The 24,255-nt window shown below is 32.0% G+C and overlaps 1 protein-coding gene across 1 annotated transcript in view; it reads left to right on the forward strand.

Moving 5' to 3' along the window:
* The window catches only part of LOC140436503 (cytochrome P450 4C1-like), a 44,456-nt gene that overhangs the window by 15,999 nt on the left and 4,202 nt on the right, over positions 1–24,255 (forward strand). Inside the window, exons 3-7 of the mRNA XM_072525377.1 lie at positions 222–312; positions 388–570; positions 3,809–4,164; positions 18,977–19,045; positions 19,205–19,553. Of these exons, the coding sequence (XP_072381478.1) occupies positions 222–312; positions 388–570; positions 3,809–4,164; positions 18,977–19,045; positions 19,205–19,553 (1,048 nt within the window). The remainder of the gene's footprint in view (positions 1–221; positions 313–387; positions 571–3,808; positions 4,165–18,976; positions 19,046–19,204; positions 19,554–24,255) is intronic.

Genomic DNA, 24,255 nt, shown 5'->3' on the forward strand with positions numbered 1-24,255 from the left:
AATTGCCGTTGAAATTTGGTGATAATTCAAAGGAACCTATTAAAAATGTTGAAGTAATTTTTCAATTTCTATGGGGATGAAATCTCTTTCAATGGAAGGGAAAAATTGAAAGTTTTCTTTAAATATAATTATTATAAGTATATGAATGTATCTATTTATTTTTTGTCCAGCACTGGACACAACTGGAATTTTAATAAAACCAACTAAAACATTTTTTTTAGCTCATACTCAATAATTCCAAACATATAGAAAAAAGTGCTTTCTACGATTTCCTTCACAGTTGGCTTGGAAATGGACTACTAACCAGCAAAGGTAACACATTTTAAAATAGGACATTGATCGTCCTAGAGACTTTAATTTTCAAATCCACATTGTTGTCTATTTCAGGTGCAAATTGGCATAAAAGGAGGAAAATCTTAACACCTGCATTTCACTTTAACATTTTGCAGGAGTTTGTTGACATTTTTAACAAAGAAGTTAACCATTTAGTAGATGTCTTTAAAACAAAGTGTGATCAACCCATTGACGTTATCAAACCAATCACGGAATTTACTTTATATTCTATTGGTGGTGAGTTATTCGTAGTCTTATTTTTATTATTAGTTGAATATTTACAGTGTATTCGTTGTAGTAATATGTTCTTACTTAATATGTTCTGTAAGTATTGTTTTAAAGGTCTAATTTTATTACGACTTTCCCGCCTTGTTTCCCTCACAAATTTGAGGACGCAGAAAAGTAACTATAAAGCTCTTCTATCATATTAAAAAATATCACTAGACTTATTAACGACGTTAGACAGCGTTATTAACGACGAGATTTAATATTGTTCTGAATCTATTTTCTTGTGGCATTTTAAAGTAATTACTATTTAAATGGGAATAAGCCACAATTAAAGGTTAAAGTACGTTTATTGACGTTTCAATTTCCACTTCGGAAATCGTCCTCAAAATACAAACATTAGTGAGTAATAACTAATGTTTGTATTAATCTCTAATTCCTCTTGGCATTATAATATCTTCATCTTCGTCGCTACAATCACTTTTAAGGTCTTCTATATTAGAGAAGCCATTTCCTAGCTCTTCAAGAAGTTCATTTTCCGTTAAAAATTTCCTCTTAGACATGATTTGCTGAAACAAATAAAATATCTTAAAAAAATAAAACTTTCCTTTTACACAATTGTCTAAAATTGGAGACACCATATTTTAGAGACCTGTTATGGTCACCCCAAGAGATATATAACGAAAATATTTATATACATCTAATAATATTTATATTTGTACACCAAATAAAAACATAAAATTGACTAGATGACCAATAATTTTTGATATATTTATGGAATTACAAGGGCTTACCTGGATAGATCGTGTAACTCAGTAACCACCATGTAAACAGCTCTTATAAATTGATGCTTCTCTATGCTAGAAGTAGAGATGCCACTTTGGAACAGGATCTGTTCTTTTCGAAACAGGTTTTTATTTGGAACAGGTTGGAATATATATTGATCAATAAGTTTTCCTGTTCTAATATAACAGTTTTTATCACACAACAGACCAGGAGACCAGTGTATACTTGACTGCGGTGAATCGCAGCTAGTAGCGGTAGTGATGACAACACTGGCGCTGTCCACAACGTTTGCTATATTTCCAATGTCACTACTTACACACATAACAGATTTCTGTGGAATGTTCACAGTTGGATGCTTTCTTTCAATATGTTTTTTATGTTTGTTATTGATGATTTATACGACATTTGTAACTGACACATATTACACTTCGCAATCGTGTTGTCAACTATGGTAAAAAAGTTCCAAACTGGCCTACTTTTATTGTGCCTTGATACACTTTTCATTTTCAATAAAGAATTGGAACTCATCATAAAAGAATATTTTACTTAAAAGGAAAATAACACGTAGGTATTAAACCAGGCAATAAAACCAAAAAATATAGACTTGTCACCTCGGGGGAACAAATATGGGTCTAACCACCTTCTGATATCCCCGGGTGCTCTGTAGAGGGCTTCGAATATACTGTCGAGAGCTCCTCTACTTAAGTCCATTTTCGGGTCATGGACTTGGAAAATATTTATATCTTCTGTGTCTTGCCTTAAAAAAGGCAAGACAGTTCTTACACAACAAATTCCTCGTCGAAAATGGTACATTAGGTTGTGGTCTTCCGATGGCTTGTCTTGAGAAAGACAAGATATTTTCTTACATGACAAAGGATTGTCGAAATAAAAACACCAAGTTAAAGTTGAAAATAACTCTCAGCCGCAGAGTATGGAAAATAGAACAGGAGCAGAGCCCCGAGAGCACTAAGCTCTCGGAGAGCCCGTGAGGAGCTGACCTGCCTGACCTGAAAATCGCCAATATTTATATGTGCCGTTTGAGCGATAAATAGGGATTTCCAGGTCAAGAGCCAATGGGAAAATTTGAGGCGGGGCGATGCGCATCGAAATGCGCACTAGTCCACAGACTATGGCATTCGATGACAGACTAGCCTATATTCTTTGATAAAACTATGTAAAATTTAATTCTACTGCGACTCGCGACAAGACTTTAAACTTTCAAAACATACAACCACAAATACAATGGTCTATTCAAGTCTATTGTTAACACAACAACCTTTCTGGAACAAACCGAACCGGTACTGAAGAAACCCGTACGTAACACAGTGTTAGAGTTGGAACAGTTTGGAACTGAAGCAGTTTTTTTGAAACAGATAATTTTTGGAACTGAAACAGCTTGTAACAGTTATTGAAAAACCCCTGTTCCAACCATCCCTAGCTAGAAGTCACTTTAAACTAGGCAGTACTTATTACAGAATGTCTGTGAATGCATGATATTACATAACTGTAAAACGAAGCCAACTGTGGGTAGGCCGGATATTTGAAAATTATGTGTACAATTGTAGACGCCATGAGCAAAAGGGTTAAACGGACTGGCTGGGACTTTGGGTGTACCAACAGCTACAGTACGTAGAGATATACAGGACTAGAACTGTGAAAGTCATTAGCGATATTAAGAGAGAATCCTAAAACAAACACATGGAAAAATCTTCATTGGTGGACCATGTACACAAAGAACAGAGGTATTGCTCCATATGAACAGGAACAAACTGAGAACAGTAACAGGTATGTTAACCGGACATGCACCAGTAAGAGAATTCCTGAATAAAATAGGCATTTATAATGAAGACCTTAACTGCAGACTCTGAACTAAGGAACCAGAAACTGCAAAACATGTATTATGCGATTGCGATACGCTAGACCACAAAAGGCTAAAACTATATGGGCAACCAAGAGAAGATCCTGGTATATTTAGGACACACCAAGCAAAAGACCTATACAAACTTTTACAGGGTACAAAAATTTTGGACTGGGTGTAGGAAACAACAATAAGCTTCAGCTTCAGTGATAACGGAGATTTGTTGCATCAGACGGGTACAGGAAAAAAATAGTAGACAATAATGGACCGATACAATTTGCACTACACTCCAATTTCTTAAACTGATATTTTTATTACTATTGGTTTTATTTTTAAAAATACGTAAAAGATTTTGCTTGATTAATAAAAATAGATGCGACCTGCGGCCCGGTCATTATTTTGGCCATCCGCGTGTGGTGCACATGTAAATTTTAATAACAGGTATGAGATCAGAGTCTTTTTTAACAATTTCTGTCATGTTTCTACAACAATTGTTTACAGATAATAAACCCTTTGTTCTTTCCCCTATTTATAAATTGTTTTGACAGTTGTGACCACAAAATCATACAAATCTAATCCTAATCCTAAATTTTACTTTTTCTACAGAAACTTCCCTTGGTAAAGACCTTCGGGAAGAGCCTAGTTGTGGCGAGTATAAACAAGCTGTGTATGAGTATGGAGAAAATTTCGTGTATAGAATGGTCCGGCCATGGCTATATATTGATACGATCTTCAACTTTACTAAAGTAGGAAAAAGAAATCAGGAAATAGTAAAAGTTTTACACGATTTTTCCAATGGAATTATCGCTGAGAGATATAAGCTGTTTAAAAAAGACGGAACCATGAGTTATTCTGAGAGAAAAAGATTGGCCTTGTTGGATTTGATGATTAAAGCGAAATATAATGGTGCAGACATTGATGATGTCGGTATTAGAGAAGAAGTGGATACGTTTATTTTAGGCGTAAGTAATTTTTTATTAAAATGTTTTATACTGAAAAACTATAAAAACGAAACTTCCAGTGAAAGCAGGCACACACAATTTTTGAATTTTTTTTTTATATCAGTAAAGAATTAAAAACATCATTGCCACTACACAAGATATTTGACCTGTTGCAGAAATCTGGCTTATGCCAGATTTCTGTAACTGCTATAATATATATATATATATATATATATATATATATATATATATATATATATATATAATATATACTGCTATAAAAAGTAAAAGGTATTCTGAGATAGATAGAAAGAGAGAGATAGAAAGAGAGAGAGCGAGAAAGAGAGAGAGAGAGAAGAGAGGGGGAGAGAGAGAGAAACAGAGAGAGAGAGAGAGCGAGTGAGATGGAGGTTGAGAAAAAGAGATTTAGAGAGAGGAGAGAGAAACAGAAAACACTATTGGTAACACAATTTATTATAGGGGAGAGTTAGATATGTACATTTAAAATTGAAACATTTTACAATAAGTAGAGTGGAGTGAGGCTATGTAAAAACTAGTTGTCTTGGTCAAAAATAGGGTAAAATTTTGGGGTTTAAGTATACCGAATACACTGAATGAAATTATAACACTAGTAGAAGAACAAGGTTTTAGGTCGGGAAGGTTATGCACCGACGCTATATTTATCATGAGGCAAGTACAAGAGAAATTATTAGAATACAACAAACCGGCATATCTGTGTTTCGTGGACCCTAAGAAGGCATTTACTCTGGTCAAATTAAAGAACGCTATTCGCTTATTGTAGCCAAGAGAAATACCTCTAGGAATAATCAAAACGATCAAAAATATCTACCAAAACGACACAATAAAAGTAAAAGTAGAAGAAGAACTAACTCATCCTATTGAAGCTGGCAATGGGATAAGACAAAGAGATTCTCTAAGTCCTCTATTATTCAATCTTTTTATGGATGAAATAATAAAAAAACTAAGAACTAAAAAAGAATACCAAATGGGAGAAAAACAACTTAAAATAATCTGCTATGCAGACCACGCAATACTGCTCTCTCAAAGTGAAGATGATTTACAACGGATGCTGTACCAATTTAATATTCCCGTCAGAAAATTTAACATTTTAATTTTCTCAAAAAAAAAAACAAAATGCATGGTTATAACAGCCAATTTACTAAGGTGTAAATTGGAGTTGGAAGGTCAGATAATAGAACAAGTGATGGGTTTTAAATATCTAGGCATCACATTATCTAGCTACGGAAAGCTCGAAACAGAAGTGGAAGATGAAGTGAATAGAGCTAACAGAACCGCAGGCTGCCTGAATGAAACAATACGAAGAAATTAGAATATCAAGAAAGAAATGAAAGGCAGGATTTACAAAACATCAGACCAATAACGACAAACACGGTAGAAACACTAGATGACACAGAGAGGACAAAAAGGATGTTAAAAACAGCAGAGATGAAAACACATAGAAATTGATGCTAAAACACTATGGGACAGAGCTAGAAGTACAGATATATGACATAGATGCAAGGTGGAAAACATCAAGGACTAGTTAAGAAATAGAAGAGTAGAATGGAACACTCAAAAAAAAAAGAAAAAGAAGAAACATACAGAGTCAGATCTCAAACCAAGATGAATTTAAATTATTGTACATATAAATGAATGGAAGTAGCAGGTAGCAGTAGGAGAGCAGGTCACATATTCAAAGAGGAATGTTACGTCTAATTTAATAAATGTAATTAAATTTCATCTTCACCCTCACTTAGCTGTGTCATTTTTGTAATCAACCAGAACTTTATGAATATGATAAGTAATGATGAAAGCTAACATTGACGAGTTTAAATTTCATACATTGGGAAAAATAAGCCTGCTAGGGCTTAATAAGAACGAGATAAGAAATATGAGAAAGCAAAACAGTCGCAAATAGAACAGAATAAAAAAATAGTATTGAAAATAAAAATTGTCGGTGATATTTTGAAACGAAAATTCATAATCGGCTAATCTATCACAAAAAAAGAATTTAACCTATGTACATTTTGTATGTAAATACTTTTATAAATAAATATGAAATATTTACTATATGTTAATATACCATGCGGTCCATATGTATACAGTGTGCCCGTAAAGTATGGAATAAATTCGATATTTCCTAAATGAAAAGCCTTTTTAAAAAAATCTAATACCCTGTATTTTAGGACATTTTTAGATCGATAAAAATGAGCTGATTTCAAAAAAGTATAATACTCGGATGTAATGGATATAATTTGAAAGATATGCGCTTAGAAAATAAATTATTTATTATCAATTGCAAAAAAGTAGCCTACTTCTAGTTTTGGTAAACTGTAATTATTTTTAGTAACGTTCAATAACAATTAAGTAGTACAATAATTGTATTAATTCGCGAATGTTCTATATTATTGCTTAGAATTAATTTTAAGTAGAAATGAATTTGAGTGTAAAGCAAAGAATTTAAATACTCATGATGATTGGGTATGGAGACAAATCACGAACTCAGATGGAAGTGTGTAATTTATTTAATGATAAATATCCAGACTCATCACGCAATCAACAGTAAGTAAGATTAAAATGAAATTTCGAGAAACTGGTACGGTTGAAAAGTCACGCAAATCAGTTCGTCCCTCTGTAAATTATGCTACAACATGAGATGTTCTACTTGCTTTTGAAGAAGATGCACACAATTCTGTTCGTAAGGTTGGTAGTGATCTCGATGTTTGCAAAACAACAGTACACAAGTACGTAAAAGTAAGTAAAGTAAGTAAAATGCACAGTTGTACAGGAATTAAACGAGGATGATCCAGATAAAAGAATACAATTTTGCGAAATAATGATGGATAACAGCCCTCTCTTGGTTCAAAATATTATTTTTCTGATGAGGCTACATTCAAATTAAATGGCAAGGTCAACCGTCAGAATTGTAGATACTGGGCAAAAGAAAACTCCAACTTTATGCGGGAACATCATACACAATACCCGCAAAAGGTAAACGTATGAGCTGGCATTGTAAGAAATAAAATCATTGGACCCTACTATTTCGAAGGTAATTTAAACGGGCCAGCATACGTTCAGTTTTTAAGTGGTTACCTCGTACCTACTTTAGTTAATTTATTCCCCAGTACAATAAATTAATCTTGGAGGTTTTGTTAAAAGTTTATGGTTTAAACAGGATGGTGCGCCTTCGCATTATGCTTTAGATGTTCGAAGGTACCTCAACGAAATTTTTCCGAATAGGTGGATTAGAAGACGTGGACATATTGAATGGCCAGCGAGGTCGCCACACCTCAATCCTTTGGATTATTTTATGTGGGGTCATTTAAATAATGTTGTTTATAAAACGAAACCTGCAAATATTGGAGATTTAAAAACAAGAATTTGTAAAGAAATAAACAATATTTCTCAAGAAAGCCTAAACAAGGTTCTACAAGAATTTGTACAACGTTTGGGTTACTGTCAAATACAACAAGGGCTACAATTCGAAAATTTAAGATTAAGTTTAGTCATGTATTAATTACTGGATTACTTTCAAGTTATTTATTATAATTTATTAATATTATAAATAAATAAAAATTAATTTTCTAAGTGCATATCTTTCAAATTATATCCGTTAGACCCTCAGTATTGTACTTTTTTGTAATCAGCTCATTTTTATCGATCTAAAAATGTCCTAAAATACAGGGTGTTCCATTTAAAAAAAGAACCGATGACGTCATCACTGTAATGTGTATCACCTTGTATAATGAAATTTTATTGTAAAATGTAGAACATTAAATTTAAAAATCGACGTGTTTTAGATTTTTTAAAAAAGGCTTTTGATTTAGGAAATATCGAATTTATTCCATACTTTACGGACACACTGTAGAATAAATTCATTTTTAGCATTATTATGAACCATTATTATGAAGCATTATTGTGAATAAAAACCTTTAAATACCAAAGGGGGTCGTGTGGTACCTTGTTAGAAAGTAGTCCTCTGGTCAGCAATATAAAGTTTTTGAGTTTGTGCATTCATAAAAAAAGAATTAAAACAAGAAAATTGAAATATATCGGACATATTACACGTGGAGAGAAATACACCTTGCTCCAACTGATTATGCAGGGAAAGATCCAAGGAAAGAGAAGCATAGGGAGGCGTAGAATGTCATGGCTGCGCAACCTAAGAGAGTGGTACGGATGTACATCAAATGAACTTTTCAGAGCAGCCATCTCAAAAGTCCGAATAGCTATGATGATTGCAGACCTCCGCCGCGGAGATGGCACTTGAAGAAGAAGATTCATGACTGAGAAAATTGATTTTTACAATTAAGTTAAATGTTCAAATCATGAATGTGTTGCTTGTGTGAGTCCATTTCAAAAGGTAAAAGAAATAATAAATTAGAAATTAGACTTACTCACAATCATGATTGTGAGTAAGTCTAATTTATTATTTCTTTTACCTTTTTAAATGTTCAACTTGACCACAATTATTCACTTCTTGACAAAAACCGAGGCGATTTTGTAATTCTCGTACAACATTTTGTATGACCTCGGGGGTTATTATGTTAATTTCCTCCCAATTTAATCCCAACTTTTAAATCAGCAATATTGCTTGGTCCATTAAAATATAGTTTAGAAATAATCAGGTATTTTCGTATCTGTTCTGCTAAATATTAGGGAAACAACTTTGAAGATAATAAAATATTAGTCAAAAAGCCAAATAAACAATTGATATGAATCTAGTAGGCTGCTGTCATTTAGGTATTTAAAGTTACTAAAAGACGTCAGTATAATATTTGTGCGCGTATTAATTTTAATTATGGCTCATTTGTCCGAGACTCAAAGAATAGACATTTTAATTATGATTTTTTGTGGTAATAAAACAAGAACCCAAAAGAAGGTTTGTGAAATGTTTAATAATAAATACCCTGCTCAACAAGTTTCGCAGTCTACAGTTAGCAAAATTGAATAGAAGATTCGTTATGCTGAACATGTAAAAAATATTGAAAAACCAGGTAGAAATGTTAAATTTACTGATGCAAAAAAGTTAGATGTGCTTCTAGAGATTGAGGAAAATCCGCAGAAGACAACTCGAGAATTTGCCCCTGTCAATGATATAAGTAAATCATCTATTTTAAGAGTTTTGCAAAAAGAAAAATACCATCCTTACAAAGTTCAGTTGGTTCAGGAGTTAAATGAAGATGATCCTAATAGAAGGCAAGAATTCTGTGAAATGATGATGGACAGAATGAACGCAGATTTGCAGTTCATAAACAAAATAGTTTTTTCTGATGAAGCGACGTTTCATTTAAACGGAACGGTTAACAAACAAACCTGTAAATAATGGAGCAGAGAAAATCCTCACTGGGTGTGTGAGACTCCCACGCAATTTATTTACATTTTTTAATTAACTTTTTAGTATTTACGAATATTTTTTTTTGACGTTAATCATCCAAATGAGATAGATCGATCTATTTACTACCAACAAGACAAGAGCTCCACCGCATTTTGCACGTAAAGTTAGAAATTATTTAAACGAGGTTTTTCCCAATAGGTGGATTGGAAGACGTGGAACGATCGAATGGCCGGCTAGATCCCCGATTTGACTCCTCTCGATTACTTCTTATGGGGTTATTTAAAATCTAAAGTATATTTTAATAGACCAAATAGGACTGCTCATTTAAAAATTAGGATAACGGAAGAAATTAACAAAATAACCCCCAAGGTCGTACAAAATGTACGAGAATTCAAAAATCGCCTCGGTTATTGTCAAGTAGTGAATGCTGGTCATTTTGAACCTTTAATTGAATTGTAAAGTACATTGAAAAATACATTCTAAATATTATGTGACATTATTATCTTCATTCAAACTAAAGTTTTGTCATAGAGACATTATCAAAATTTTATATCTTAAAAATCAATTTTCTCTTATAATTCAAAGGGGGTGCTGGAGGGGTATAATATTTTCATACTGTGAATTATTATTTTAAGAATAAAAATCAACCTGTTTCAGGTTTTTTCACATAGTACATAATAAGGCTAAAAATGAATTTATTCCATACATATGGACCGCATGGTATGCACGGATTTGGTGTGAAACCAATTTGTTATGTTTTTTAATGAACATAAAACAAATATAAAAAGTGGTATGCTTACACACATTAATAATTACAGGAAATTGTTCTGTTCAATTTTTTTAAGTCGAGGAATGCCAGACACTGTGATCTTTGAAACTATTACTGGCCTAAAACGGTTAACAAACAGCGTAGAAATAGCTAGCAGGTTTAATGAGTATTTTATTGAAAGCAATGAAAGTATTATTCAAAGCATTGATACTTCTGAAACATGGTGTAATGTAAATAGTATTCTATATTTAAATTTTGAAAAATTTAAAGAGCTCTCTATGCAGGATTTGCGAAAAATTGTTGGCAATTTAGATAATAAATTCTCACTACATGAAACGTTAAATTGCAGAATGGTAAAGGAAATTTTTGAAACCATTGGGCACGTTATGTTAAATTTAATTAATACATCTCTTACTACGGGTAGAATTCCAGATGTATTAAAAATAAGTACTATCAACCCTATTCAAAAAATACCCAACACTATCAAAGCTGAAGAATTCCGACCAATCAATACTTTACCTCCCATAGAGAAAATATTAGAAATTGCTGTTTATGAACAATTATTAGAACATGTAACATAAAATAAAATTTTAATTAATAATCAAAACGAAAAACGAATCCTGCGAATCAGCGTTACAAGTTGCATTATGTCACATAAAGAGTAATTTAGATAAAAATTAAGTACGTAGTCGGTGTATTTTTTGGTTTAAAAAGAGCTTTTGAGACCATTGACAGGACAATAATGATTTCTAAACTTAAACAGTATGGTATAGGAGGTACAGTAATTGCGTGGTTAGAAAATTATTAACAAAATCGCAAACAGAAAGTTCGATTTAAAGACCAATTGTCATCTGAAATGGATAGTAATACAGGGATTCCTCAAAGTAGTGTATTAGGCCCTCTTTTATTTATTCTGTACATTAACGATATCGATATTTTTGTAATTTGTGAATTTATTAATCTTTTTGCCGATGATACTCTAATTCTGTTGTAGTGATGAAAATTTTGATGTAGCTATTCAAAAAATGAACACTATTTTAGATATAGTTAATAAATATTTAAAAATGAATAAACTGAAGTTGAATGTGAAAAAACAGAGGCAATGGTTTTCACAACTAAACATAAATATAGCTTGCTTGATTTTGAAATCATAAATTTAAATATTAATAATGAAAAAATTGAAATTGTCACAACAGTTAAATATTTGGGATTCCAACTTGACAATATTCTGAGTCACTTCGACTACGTTCATAAAAAAATATCAAAAAAACTTTATTTTCTGAGTAGAATATCTCAAAAGTTGTCAATGGAGTCAAAAATAACAGTATATAAAACAATTATTCAACCTCATTTTGACTATTGCTCACCAATCTTATATTTATTTAACCTTAACAAACTTAACATGCTACAAAAATTACAGAACCGTGGAATGAGAATAATTCTTAAAATAAATCGCCGTACCCCAATTGGGACGATGTTAAATGTAATGAAATGCAAAACCTTTATAAACTAGGTTTTAATATACAAGAAATTAGCATTGTTTTGTTTGAATGAATAACATGACAATTACATATGACATTAACTAAAACTAAGATGACAAATGACAAACACAGTTCACAGACCACAGGACATTCACCCCAACTTTATTTTTGAACAAAGTCTTTAAGGTAAGCAGGAGTGTTTCTTTCCCTGGTACCTCTTCTAATAAGACTGTCTTTATTTTCTTCCTTTAAAACAGTTTTAATATTACCTTGATCTTCCAGAACGTTAACAGGAGAAATATTTGGATTTTCCTCACATATACTCAATCTAGGGCTTGGTGAATCTTTGATAAACTGTTCATTAGAAACCGCAGATTCCGATCCACTAACACAGTCCAGTAGAGATGAATCTCCTCGTGGTGCAAGTTGTCTTAAGGCTACTGTTGTTTCTTTACCATCTTCACGTCTAACAACAGCATAGTTTGGATTTGCTTCAATTAGCTGTACTTCTTCAACGAGGGGTTCATATTTGGACTGCCTCACATTTTTTTTCATAAATACTTTTCCGGGGGTTATCCACCATAAAGGAAGCGCAGCTCCATTTATAGCTTTTCTGGAATGATGAAACATTCGCTCATGAGGGGTACTGTTTGTAGATGTACACAAAAGAGAACGAATTGAATGAAGAGCTATCTCAACTACTTCTTCCCACTGTTCAGTTTTTAAATGTTTAGATTTTAAAGCAAGAGAAATAGTTTTCCATATAATTCCATTATATCTTTCTGTCTGGCCATTGCCTTCAGGATTGTAAGATGTTGTTCGGCTTGTAGGTATTATTTGTAAATGGAGAAATGTTTTGACTTCTTGAGACATAAATGCCCACCCTTGATCTGAATGGATATAACTAGGCATTCCAAATAAAGACACTTCACAACAGTTTTCGCTAAAACATACAAAGGGGAATCGAGAATATTCATCAACAATTGTTAGGATATATTTGTTATGAGATCTAGATGAAAGCGGTCCTTTAAAATCCAGAGACAATCTTTCAAAAGGCGAAGTAGCTTTAATTAATCTCCCTTGAGTTTTCAAAAACTTTGGTTTTATTTCTGCACAGATAGGATAGCAATTGGTCATTTCACGGACTTCATCAATAGTATATGGTAAGTTACGTGTCTTTATCCAATGGACCATTCTGGTGATTCCTGGATGACACAAGAATTGATGTAGTTCAAATAGACTTGGTCGAGGATTTATTGAACAGCTCACTCGTGAGAAAGTATCTGGCACTACATTCTCAACTCCTGGTCGGTACTGAATATCGAAACTGTAGCATGATAATTCAAGGCGCCATCTGATAATCTCATTTTTTATCTTACTAGTGTGGCGCATATTGAACATAAAAGAGACAGAATTTTGATCAGTTATAAGTCGAAAATGTTTACCTATCAAGAAATGTCTCCATTTTCTAAGAGCTTCCACTATTGCATAAGCCTCTTTTTCCACTGATGAATGATTTCTTTCACTTTTTGATAAGGTTCTTGAAAAGAAAGCAACAGGTCTTCCTCCTTGGCTAAGAGAAGCAGCAATACAAAAATCTGAAGCATCAGATTCAACGATAAAAGGAATCTTGTCATCAATCGTAGTAACGGCTGAAGAAATAATTTCTGATTTAAGAATTTGGAAAGCTTTAGCTGCTTGTTCTGTTAAAGAAAAAGTATTGCATGTGACTAGTTTTTGTATCTTTTCTGAAAATTGTGGGATAAATTTGGAATAATGTGCAAACATTCCGACAGCTCTCTTTAGTGATTGTGAATCGTTTGGTAAGGGTAACTTCTTTAATGGTTCAAGTCTTTCAGGATCAGGTTTTAAGGTCTGATTTTCTATTTGATAACCCAAAAGTTTGATTGAATTTAGTGTATAAGAACTTTTATTTTGATTTATTGTTAGATTGTATTTCTTCGCTACTTCCATAAATTTATTAAGATTTTCATTATGTTATTGTTGATTTAATCCACAAACCGTAATGTCATCAAGATATGCATGTACACCTTTTAAATATTCGGATTTAATAATACCATCGATAACCCTTTGAAAACAAGCCACTCCGTTGGTTACCCCAAAAGGAATCCGGCAAAATTGATATAGTTGGCCGTTGGCTTCAAAAGCAGTGTATATTTTCTCTTCATTTTTGATTGGAATTTGATGGTATGCATTTTTAAGATTAATAGTACTGAAGACAGAATATCTTGCTACTTTTCTAACAATATCTTCAACATCTGGGAGAGGATAGGCATCTAAGTAAGTAAATTTATTAATCGTTTGTGAATAATCTACCACCATTCGCTTTTTGTGTGTTTCACTTTTTGTAATAAGTACTTGTGCACGCCAAGGAGAGTTGCTTTCTTCTATGATTCCATTCAATAGCAGATACTGTATTTCGTCAGATATGAATTTTCTATCTTCAGTTGAAAATTTTCTTGATTTAGTTGCCCTCGGTTTGCAATCATTTGATAGATTGGAGAATAATTTGGGTGGCTCTATATTTAAGTATGCCAAACTACAAATGTTATCTATACGATCAATAACTAAAGGCATTTTTGAGCCAGCAAAAGTGATTTCTAGAGAAGAATGTTGTTTAAGCAGGTCATGACCTATTACTACATCAGCACATAAATCTTGAATTATTGATAATTTGACATTTTTATAGGAATGTTCGTTTATTTCTAAATTAACAAAGCAGTGTCCTGAGATAGTCGTTCTGAGTGCTGTTGAAACCATTATTATGCTTGCATGACTTCTAAATGTTTTCACGTTTATAGACAATGCATAATTCTTACTGATATATGACTCAGAACTAGCTGTGTCTATTAAACTTTCAGTTGTATTTCCATTCACCTTTATCTCAGTAACACTTTTAGATAAGCATTGAGGGGCAGCAGCAAGATTTCTAAAATTGGAACTAGATGTAGTAGTAGCTAAAACAGCAGCTGATACTGAATTGGGCATCTGAAGCCTACATACCTTGGAAAAATGTCCAACTTTCGAGCATTTCTTACAAACTTTGTCTCTAGCAGGGCATAGGCTACGAGGATGCCTTTCAGTTGATCCACAAAAGTAACATTTCCAACTTTTCACAGCAGCAGAAGTATAATTAGTGTGCTCTCTGGTTTCGGAAGAAATTGCATTCATAATTTGTACAGGAGTTGTATAAGCCTCAGAGTGTTTTGAAGCTGACTCCAGAGACTGGGCTTTCACTATGGCATCTTGCAGAGTAATAGTGTTGTTTTCTAGTAAACGTTGTCTTATGTCATTAGAAAGAATGCCATTAATAAAAGAGTCTCTTATATAATCTTCTCTATTTTGGTCTGCAGAAACGGCTAGAAAATTACAGTCTTTGGAAAGCACTTTAAGATGTTGAACGTATTGACCTATATTTTCACCAGTTTGTTGTTTTTTTGTCATTAGGATATGTCTGGCAAAAATTTCATTTTTGGGTTTAACAAAAGCTGCTTCGAGAATACTTTTGGCTTCAGAATACTTTCTACAATCAGAGATGAGTTCATAGATATTGTTGCTCACGTAATTTACCAGTAGTTTGAATTTCTCCTCCTCTGAAACATCAATCACAGAGGAAATAAAGTTTTCAAAGGTAGCTTTCCAATGCATCCATTCTTGAGACGATCTAGGAGAGTTAGGATCTGCATCGAATCTGTCTGGTCGTAGTAGCTTATCCATATTCGATATTTCTTGTATATTAAATTGTAATGAAATGCAAAACCTTTATAAACTAGGTTTTAATATACAAGAAATTAGCATTGTTTTGTTTGAATGAATAACATGACAATTACATATGACATTAACTAAAACTAAGATGACAAATGACAAACACAGTTCACAGACCACAGGACATTAAATACTCTAATACCATGATTTTGGTCTTCAAAATAGTAAATGGCTCATCACCTGAATATTTCCAAGAATTCATTTCTTTCAACAAAAGTATTTATTCTTATAATACCCGAGATTTAGATGACATATATGTACCTAGAACTATGTATAAAAGTACGATGAATTCGCTCTTTTTTAAAAGCTTCCTTAAATTTAATCATTTACCTACATCAGTAAAAAAATTCTCAAGTCTCAATAATTTCAAAATGTTACTTAAACACTATATCAAAAATTTATAGTGTACTTTCTTTATATTATATGTATATTAGGATTTTTCTATTTAATGTATGTAATGGGTGTAATGAGTCATACCTGCTTAATTAATTATATGTTTTGATCATTCCCACATAGTATTTAAATGAACCTTACGTTGATAATTTTAGTAATTGACTGAAATACTAATAGTCATTCCCCGACCTTGAAAAATCACAACTTCAAATAAAAAACGAATTCACTTCATATCATATTCATATTATTTAACTAGACAGAAGTTGTCTAACCGTACATTTGCCATATGTATTTATAGTTACATTTTGCGATATATATATATATATATATATATATATATATATATATATATATATATATATATATATATATATATATATATATATATATATATATATATATATATGTATATATATTGAAATGATTTCAATATGTTAAAAAGGATACAACTTAAATGGATTTTTATATGAGTTTGTTGTTCATGAATTTCATGAAGCCATCACAATGTGGGTTCGACTCTGAAATAAAAGAGAGAAAAAGATTAGTAAATTGTTAAATAAATTAATTTTGACTTACCTGGTATAGTGTTAATAATTTCTGAATAGTATAGTTGCCTAGTGTATAGGTGAATAGTCTAAACCTTAAAAAGAACAAAAAAAGAAGAATTCTTAAAAAATATTTAAATATAGAAATTTTGAAAACGTCAGAAAATAAACTGTCAAGCAAGTCTATGGGAGCTAAATTAATAGGGGTTTTGTTAAATAAGAAATTACAATGATGTGGAGATGAAAAGAATAAATTGTATTAGCATTGTAATAGAATAAGTTTTATATCTGAACATTTTTTTTTATAAATTCCCAAATTAGATGTGATTAAAGTGATTATGAGAAATTAATGTGGATTGACAAATGTGTCAGAACAGGACAGTTTTATGGTTTAAAAAAAAAATAGAAGACGAAAAGAAAAAAGAACGTTGGTTGCTGTTAGCAACGAATGATAAATTTTTTTGGGAGAGGCCGACAAGAAATTTTGAAAAGGAGTCCTGAAATTGTGGAATAGGTCGGGAGTGTTTTTTTAACTCGTCTAAAGAGAATTTTAGTTTTTCCACAGTTTCCACAGCAGAGATATCCAGAATTTGTTCCAGAGAGTAAGAGAAACAATTTAACTTATAACTTATTATTGGAGTACAGAAATGTCATTTAAATTGAGAAAATTAAAATTCATGAATTAACATAATTGCGATAGGCCTTAAAAAAATTGAAATATTAATGATCATTAAATTAAAAATAGAATAGTACGTACCTTAACTTCCGAAGAGAGGATTGATATTCCAGTTTCACCAATTATTTTGCGAGTAGTTAGTTTTCTTTAAATAAGTCAGAACTGTTTTAAAGTAAGGTTGGATAATAATTTGGGGATCATTTGAAATTTTGATTATATTTGAATGCAAGTTAAAAGTCAGCGGAATAAAGTGTTCATTTTCTTTTCTTTATAGTTCATTTAAACACTTTATAAAGTTGCAATATTTATTTAGTTTTTAGGTACTTGTATAGAGTCTCCACATTTTGTAATAAATTTTTATTGTCACGACTCTAAACCACATTAAGATTTATACGATTCCTATTTTTGTAAATTTTTAAAGGCAACCCAAGTTGCAGACGAATTTTATTGTTTATATTAAATTTGTTCAATATTAATAAATAACGTGCTTCATTTGGGTTAATTTATCAAAGGTCTAAAGTAAATTTTGATTTAATTTCTTTTTGAACTCTACCAGGAGACTACAGAGTCGACGTCACACAGTGACAGATTGCTTAGAACACATAATTGAGCTAGCTGAGGTATCTATTAAATTAAACAACGAACCATAGATTTTAAAAATTACAACATTTATCATAAATAAAAATAAAATTAATAAAATACAACTTTATCAATATATATATATATATATATATATATATATATATATATATATATATATTATATATATATATGTATATATATATATATATATATATATATATATATATATATATATATATATATATATACATTTAATACATATCATCATCATTCTCAGCATATTCTACGGATTATTGTGCAGCTTATTGAGTGACGTTGAGCTTCAATATAATATTTTTCTTAAGTGTCCAAGTTTCTCCACCGTATGTCATGATTGGTAGTATACACTCATCGAATGCTTTTCTCTTCAGATGGAGTGGCATCTTCGATTTGAATATAACTGCATTTTCTACCAAAACATGCCCAAGCCAGTTTCATTCTTCCGTTGGTTACCTAGGGTAAGGAGCCAGATTTAAGTATTAATTGTCCCAGGTATACATACCTACTCGTCTACTGTCTCAAGTGCAGTGTTGTTTATTATTTCATCTTAGATATCTACTAGCACGTTGTACATGGTTTTTGTTTGTGTAAAATATACCAAGTACTTTGTTTTCTGCAAAATAAATAACAAATGATAAAATTGATATTGTATTGGCTTTTCACCAAAGTTTTTAAAATATTGTTCTTTCCTCGTCTATATACCAACCTTGGAGGTTGACAACGATCATGATAATTTTGTTGCTATTTTGGGTACTATTTTGCTTCCATTCTTCCTTGGCAGATAATATTTATTTTCCAATTTGCCTGTTAAGCTCTTTATATCTTGACACGCTTTTGTTTTTTATCAGGCGTCTTTGAAAATAATTTGAAAGGTATATACAATAAATAAAGTTAATCAAATGAATTTGGGAGTAAAAATTGAATGAAATTAATTTTCACAACTATCCACATATCTCTGTAGTAATCAATTTAAAGGTGACGAAGCTTATAATATACACATCATGGATAAGCTTCGAGTAGAGAAGCAAGTATAGGCAATTTTTATCAGATACGTTTGCCAATTTAGTGTGGCTGGTGAACTTAATAAGCCATAGCCCATAGTTAAAGGTTATTCAAACAGTAATGTTACCGTGTTTTACCACTCTTCTTACTTAACATTCTTATATACAACCTATAATCTAAAATAAATGTTTTTACTTTTAGGGTCATGATACCACAGCCATTTCTTTATGTCATACTTTGATGATTTTAGCAAACAACCCGGACATTCAGGTAAGATGTATTTCATAATATAAGACAAGGGTTTTGCAAGATAAAATACAAAATTAAAACTATAGTGAAAGTATTTTCTATCAAATTTTTTATCTTAACAATTTTTATTAAAAAACATCTTTTATATTTTTATAAAATCTGTGGTATTGTGTTTTTAAGGAGGAAATGTATCAAGAGGCAATCGCAGTAGTGGAAGACCTTAAAAATCCCACTTACGCCGAATTGGGAGAACTAAAATACATTGAAAGATGCATAAAAGAAAGCTTAAGGTTGTATCCCAGTGCTCCCATGATTTCTAGAGTACTTGGGGAAGAGGTACATACCAAAACTGGATACACAATTCCAAAATCTGCCGTTATCAGCATTTGTATATACGATACCCACCACAGTCCGCAGTATTACGAAAATCCAGAAAAGTTTGACCCTGACCGATTTTTGCCGGAGAATATTGCTTCACGACATCCTTACGCTTACATTCCGTTTAGTGCTGGAAGTCGAAACTGTATAGGTGAGTATATGACAAATTTTACATCTATTATAGTCCAGCAAATAAAAAATGAGTCATGAGCGTGATCACTTACGTTTATCGTATCGTATCGAGCTATCTCCATGAGTTTCACCACGAAGCGTATTAGTAGCGGAGAAAAATACGTATATAGTCAGTATGGTCAGTATATTTTTAGTTTTCTCAGAGTTATAAGTACATTGGGGGTCTAGAATCCTCAAATTCAACTGCTAGCAACTTTGGCATAATTCTTACTAATATTCGATCGATTAGAAATAAGACAGATGAGTTATTTTTGTTTCTGGAAGAATTAGGGTTTCCCCAGTTAGTTGCAGTGACGGCTTGAAGTTAATGAGCCAATTTTCATTCAAGACTATACCACAATTAATAGGTATGATCGTCCAAGTTCAGCTCATGGTGGCACTCTGATTCTTTCTAATAACAATGATTTTTCTTCAGTCTCGAAATATGACTATTTGCTGGGCGAAAACTACTTCGAATTTTCTTTGTTTAATAACAAGAAATTTAACCTATACATTATTTGCATTTATAGATCACCTAGCTCTGATACTGAACTATTTTTTCAGAGCCTGCTAAATTTGTTAGATATTCTGCCCATTAAAAGCAGAAAAATTTTATGTGGTGATTTTAATATTGACTACGCTGCTGTTTGTGCGACCCAACTGTCTTTGGTAACTATTTTTGAATCATATGGTCTCACAATGCACGTTAATTCTCCAACAAGAATCTCAAAAACATCATCCTCGACAATTGATTGTGGTTTCTGATTTTCCACCCGCTGACGTCCATTCTACAGTTATTAATGGGGGGCTTTCTGATCATGAAGCGGTATATACCAAGTTTAGCAGTTTAAAAACACCCCACTCAAAAACCCGACGATTAGGTAGGATTTTTTCCCCTCAAAACTTTCGTAAATTCTATAATTCATGCTTGACTTCTGACTGGAGTTTTTCTTTTGGGGACATTGACTGTAATGTTAGTGATTTTCTAAATAGAGTTGTATCTATTTTTAATAAAGCATTTCCTCTATTAAACATCAGGCCAAAACATCACAAACCTTGGATTACCAAAGGTATTCGTATATCTGCGAAGAATACGCGTTCTCTGCTATATATTAAAAAATTTAATGACAGTATCCCCATCTCTGATTATATCAATACGTACAGAAAATGCTATCTAAAACTACTCAAAGTAGCCAAAAAATCCTACTTTTATAATCGCCTAACAAGCTTCAAAAATATTTCAAAAGAAACTTGGTCAATAATAAACGATTTTCGAAATAAAATCAGTGCAGCGAATCAAACCTTTTCTTTTCCTAACCCCGAAAATCTAAATGATTACTTTGTTAATGTGAGTAAAAATATAACCTCAACTATTTTGTCACAACAAGATCCAGTTTCCTATCTCCCTAATTCAAAAAACATTGCTGATACCTTCTTTTTAAGACCAGTTGATAAGACTGAATTCATTCAAACAATTCGTAGTATAAAAAGCAAATCGTCCTGTAGTACAGATGGATTATCTATTAAAATTTTCTCAAATCTTCCGCATAATGTATTGGAGGTCATGGTCTCGCTAGTAAATGATTCCCTTGAAAAAGGTACATTCCCTAACTACCTAAAGACTGCCATCGTTATTCCTCTTCATAAAGGTAGAGACAAATCTGATGCCTGCAACTATAGACCTATTGTCTTGTTACCAGCACTATCAAAAATTATTGAAAGGCTTATAAAAGTTCGACTTATGCCCTTTCTCCTTAAACATAATATTTTATCGCAAAATTAGTTCGGCTTTTTGTCTAATAAATGTACTAGTGATGCAATGTTTTCTGTGTTACATGAGGTATATCTATCACTAAATAGTAACCTCTCCTCCGCCACCGTTTTCTGCTACTATTCCAAAGGCTTTGACTGCGTAAATCATGACATTCTATTTAAAAAATTAACTTTCTATGGAATTCGGGGTGTGTCTTTGAATTGGTTCAAAACTTACTTGGTAGGTAGGAAACAATTGGTTAGAATAAAAGACACCGACTCTAGTTGTAAAGACATTGAGTGTGGAGTACCCCAAGGTTCAGTATTAGGTCCCATTCTTTTTTTACTTTTCATTAATGACATCACTTACTTGAAAATTAAAGGGAACATTTTTCTATTTGCTGATAATACAAGTATTACTTGGAGCAGCTCTAATATTTCAACGCTTCATTCAATTATAACCGCTGATTTGCTTATAATCAAGGCTTGGTCAGACTCCAACTTACTTAGCTTTAACGTGGATAAGACAGTAGCATTATCTTATAAAGGAGTCATTCAACCCTTGCTTTTGAATGAGAACCAAATCAGTATCGTTAATTCCGTGAAATTTCTAGGTATTCTTGTCGACAGCGATCTTAAATGGTCCTTGCATACTCACTCCTTAAGGAAGAAACTATCCTCAGCTTGCTTTGCAATAAGATCTGTTTCGAAGGAACTAAATTTATCTTCTGTCAAAATGGCATATTTCTCATTGTTCGAGTCCCATCTTCGATATGGGCTTCAATTTTGGAGTTCTAGTACAGCGGCCCAATTTGATACTATTTTTAAGTTCCAAAAAATAGCAATTCGTTATCTGTTTGGTCTCAAACAAACAACTCATTGTAAGACCTACTTCAAAAATCACGGAATTTTGAAGCTTCCCTCTTTATTTATTTTGGAAACGGTTTGTTTGATTCGCGAGCATCTAAACATTTTTCCCGATAGACCTGATCATGGCTACTCCATTAGAAATTCGGATTGTAACGTTTTTTTACCGATCCCGTCCACTCAGCTAGTAAAGAATTCTATTCTATATAGTGCAAAAAAACTTTATAATCACCTTCCAAGAGAAATTAAACACGCAACATCTTTCATTAAGTTTCGTAAGATGACAAAAATCTATCTCTCTGAAAGACCATATTATTCAGTTGACGAGTTTCTTAATGTATAACAAAGAAACAAAATTAGTATTGTTTATAATTACATTTGGGTGTCTCAAGCAGTGACTACAATTTGTCTCATTTGTTGTTGTCTGTACAAATTATGTAAGTAATACAATAATTTTACTAATTTAAAATTGTATTGTTCTGTTTTTTTATTATATTTGTTTTTGTTTTATACTTTTTGTAATTTTTGACTGATTTTTTTTAGCTTTGTCCATAAAATTGTTCAATAATTTTCAGTGACAATAAAGCATATTTCTATTCTATTGTGTGCTAATATACAGATGCCTTTTACATTTAAGTAAATATCCTTTCTTTTTTTCTTTCTGTTTTAATCTGAATATTTTCATCAAACCAATCATTTGTTCTTTTCTTCTTTGTTTACCTTCTATGCCTAGTTATTCTTTAACTCCTTCTTTCATGATGTTTCTGCACCCTTCCCACGCTTCATTTATGTTTTTATGTTTTCGTCTGTTTTTTAGTTTGATGTTTGTATTTTGTTTATATTCTCTATTTTTATTCATATCCTTGAGTTCTTCTATATTGTATCGTTCATATTTAGAACCTATTTTCTTTTTTATGTTTAAAATTCTGAATTTTACTCTACTTTCAACCCAGTAGTGAACAAAATCGGTATTTGCTGCTCTCCTGGTAGAAATGTTTATTGGATTCGATTGGTGTCTTGACTCTACAATAACATGATCTATCATATTTACTGTAAGTCTACTGTAAGTTTACTGTGATTTTCAGGTGCCTTTGTGTATATCTTTTCTAGCGAAGTTAAAATGAAACAATCGATTCAAACAAAACTACTATGAAAAAAGAAGACATTACTCTGTCTGATTTTCAATGCGCTTCTGGTAAGTTGTCGTTTCATCGTTTTCGTGGTCTTCCTACTGATCGTATTCCCATTGGGGAACCACTCCTGCCGTCTTTACTACTCTATTTGTTGTCATTTGGCTTATATGATCGTTTTATTCTAGTTTTCTATTTCTTACTCAGTCCTTGATGTTTTCCGCTTTGTATCTACGCCATATATCTGTACTTCTAGCTCTATCCCATAGTGTTTTACCATAAATTTTTTTAAGTGTTAACTAAAATTTTTAGTTTTTTATTGACGCTTGTAAAATAAAAGTATTTGCTTCGTTGGCTTGTAAAATAAAAGTATTTGGGAAGAATGGACATCTCTGTATAAATTGTTTTGATAATAAAATAATCAAAGTACAAGTTCCTATTTACGGTAGGGTTTATACAGAGATAACCCTTCTTCCATTTTATTTTTCAGGTCTCATCTCAGTTGACAGGCCAACGCAACGTTACCAAGCAAACAAAACTTACAACTAAATACACATCAAACAGATGAATCAACAGCTGAATTAGCAGGTAAATCAACGATGCTGCAATTACGCAACGAAGCAAATACTTTTATTTTACAAGCGTTGTTTTAACAGGGCTTCTAAATTGTAGACCCTCTTCTGAATCAGAACTAGTTTCCTTAATTTTAACAGGAGTCATTTGGGAACTTGAAGGGTCGACAATTTCAGAATTACAATTTTCCTTAACTACTGAAGGTTCAGGTGGTCTGTAGTCAGTGGATTATTTGGTTATTCTAAGTTTGTAGTAATTAAAATTCTTATTTGTTTGGGAATTTCTTTATATTTACTGTTATATTTTTTGTTGTGTTAGCCTCTCACATTCATCATTTCTAATATTTCATCAGTCATCCAA

Source organism: Diabrotica undecimpunctata, chromosome 3, assembly GCF_040954645.1.
Source record: "Diabrotica undecimpunctata isolate CICGRU chromosome 3, icDiaUnde3, whole genome shotgun sequence".
Classification (NCBI taxonomy): Eukaryota; Metazoa; Arthropoda; class Insecta; order Coleoptera; family Chrysomelidae; genus Diabrotica; species Diabrotica undecimpunctata.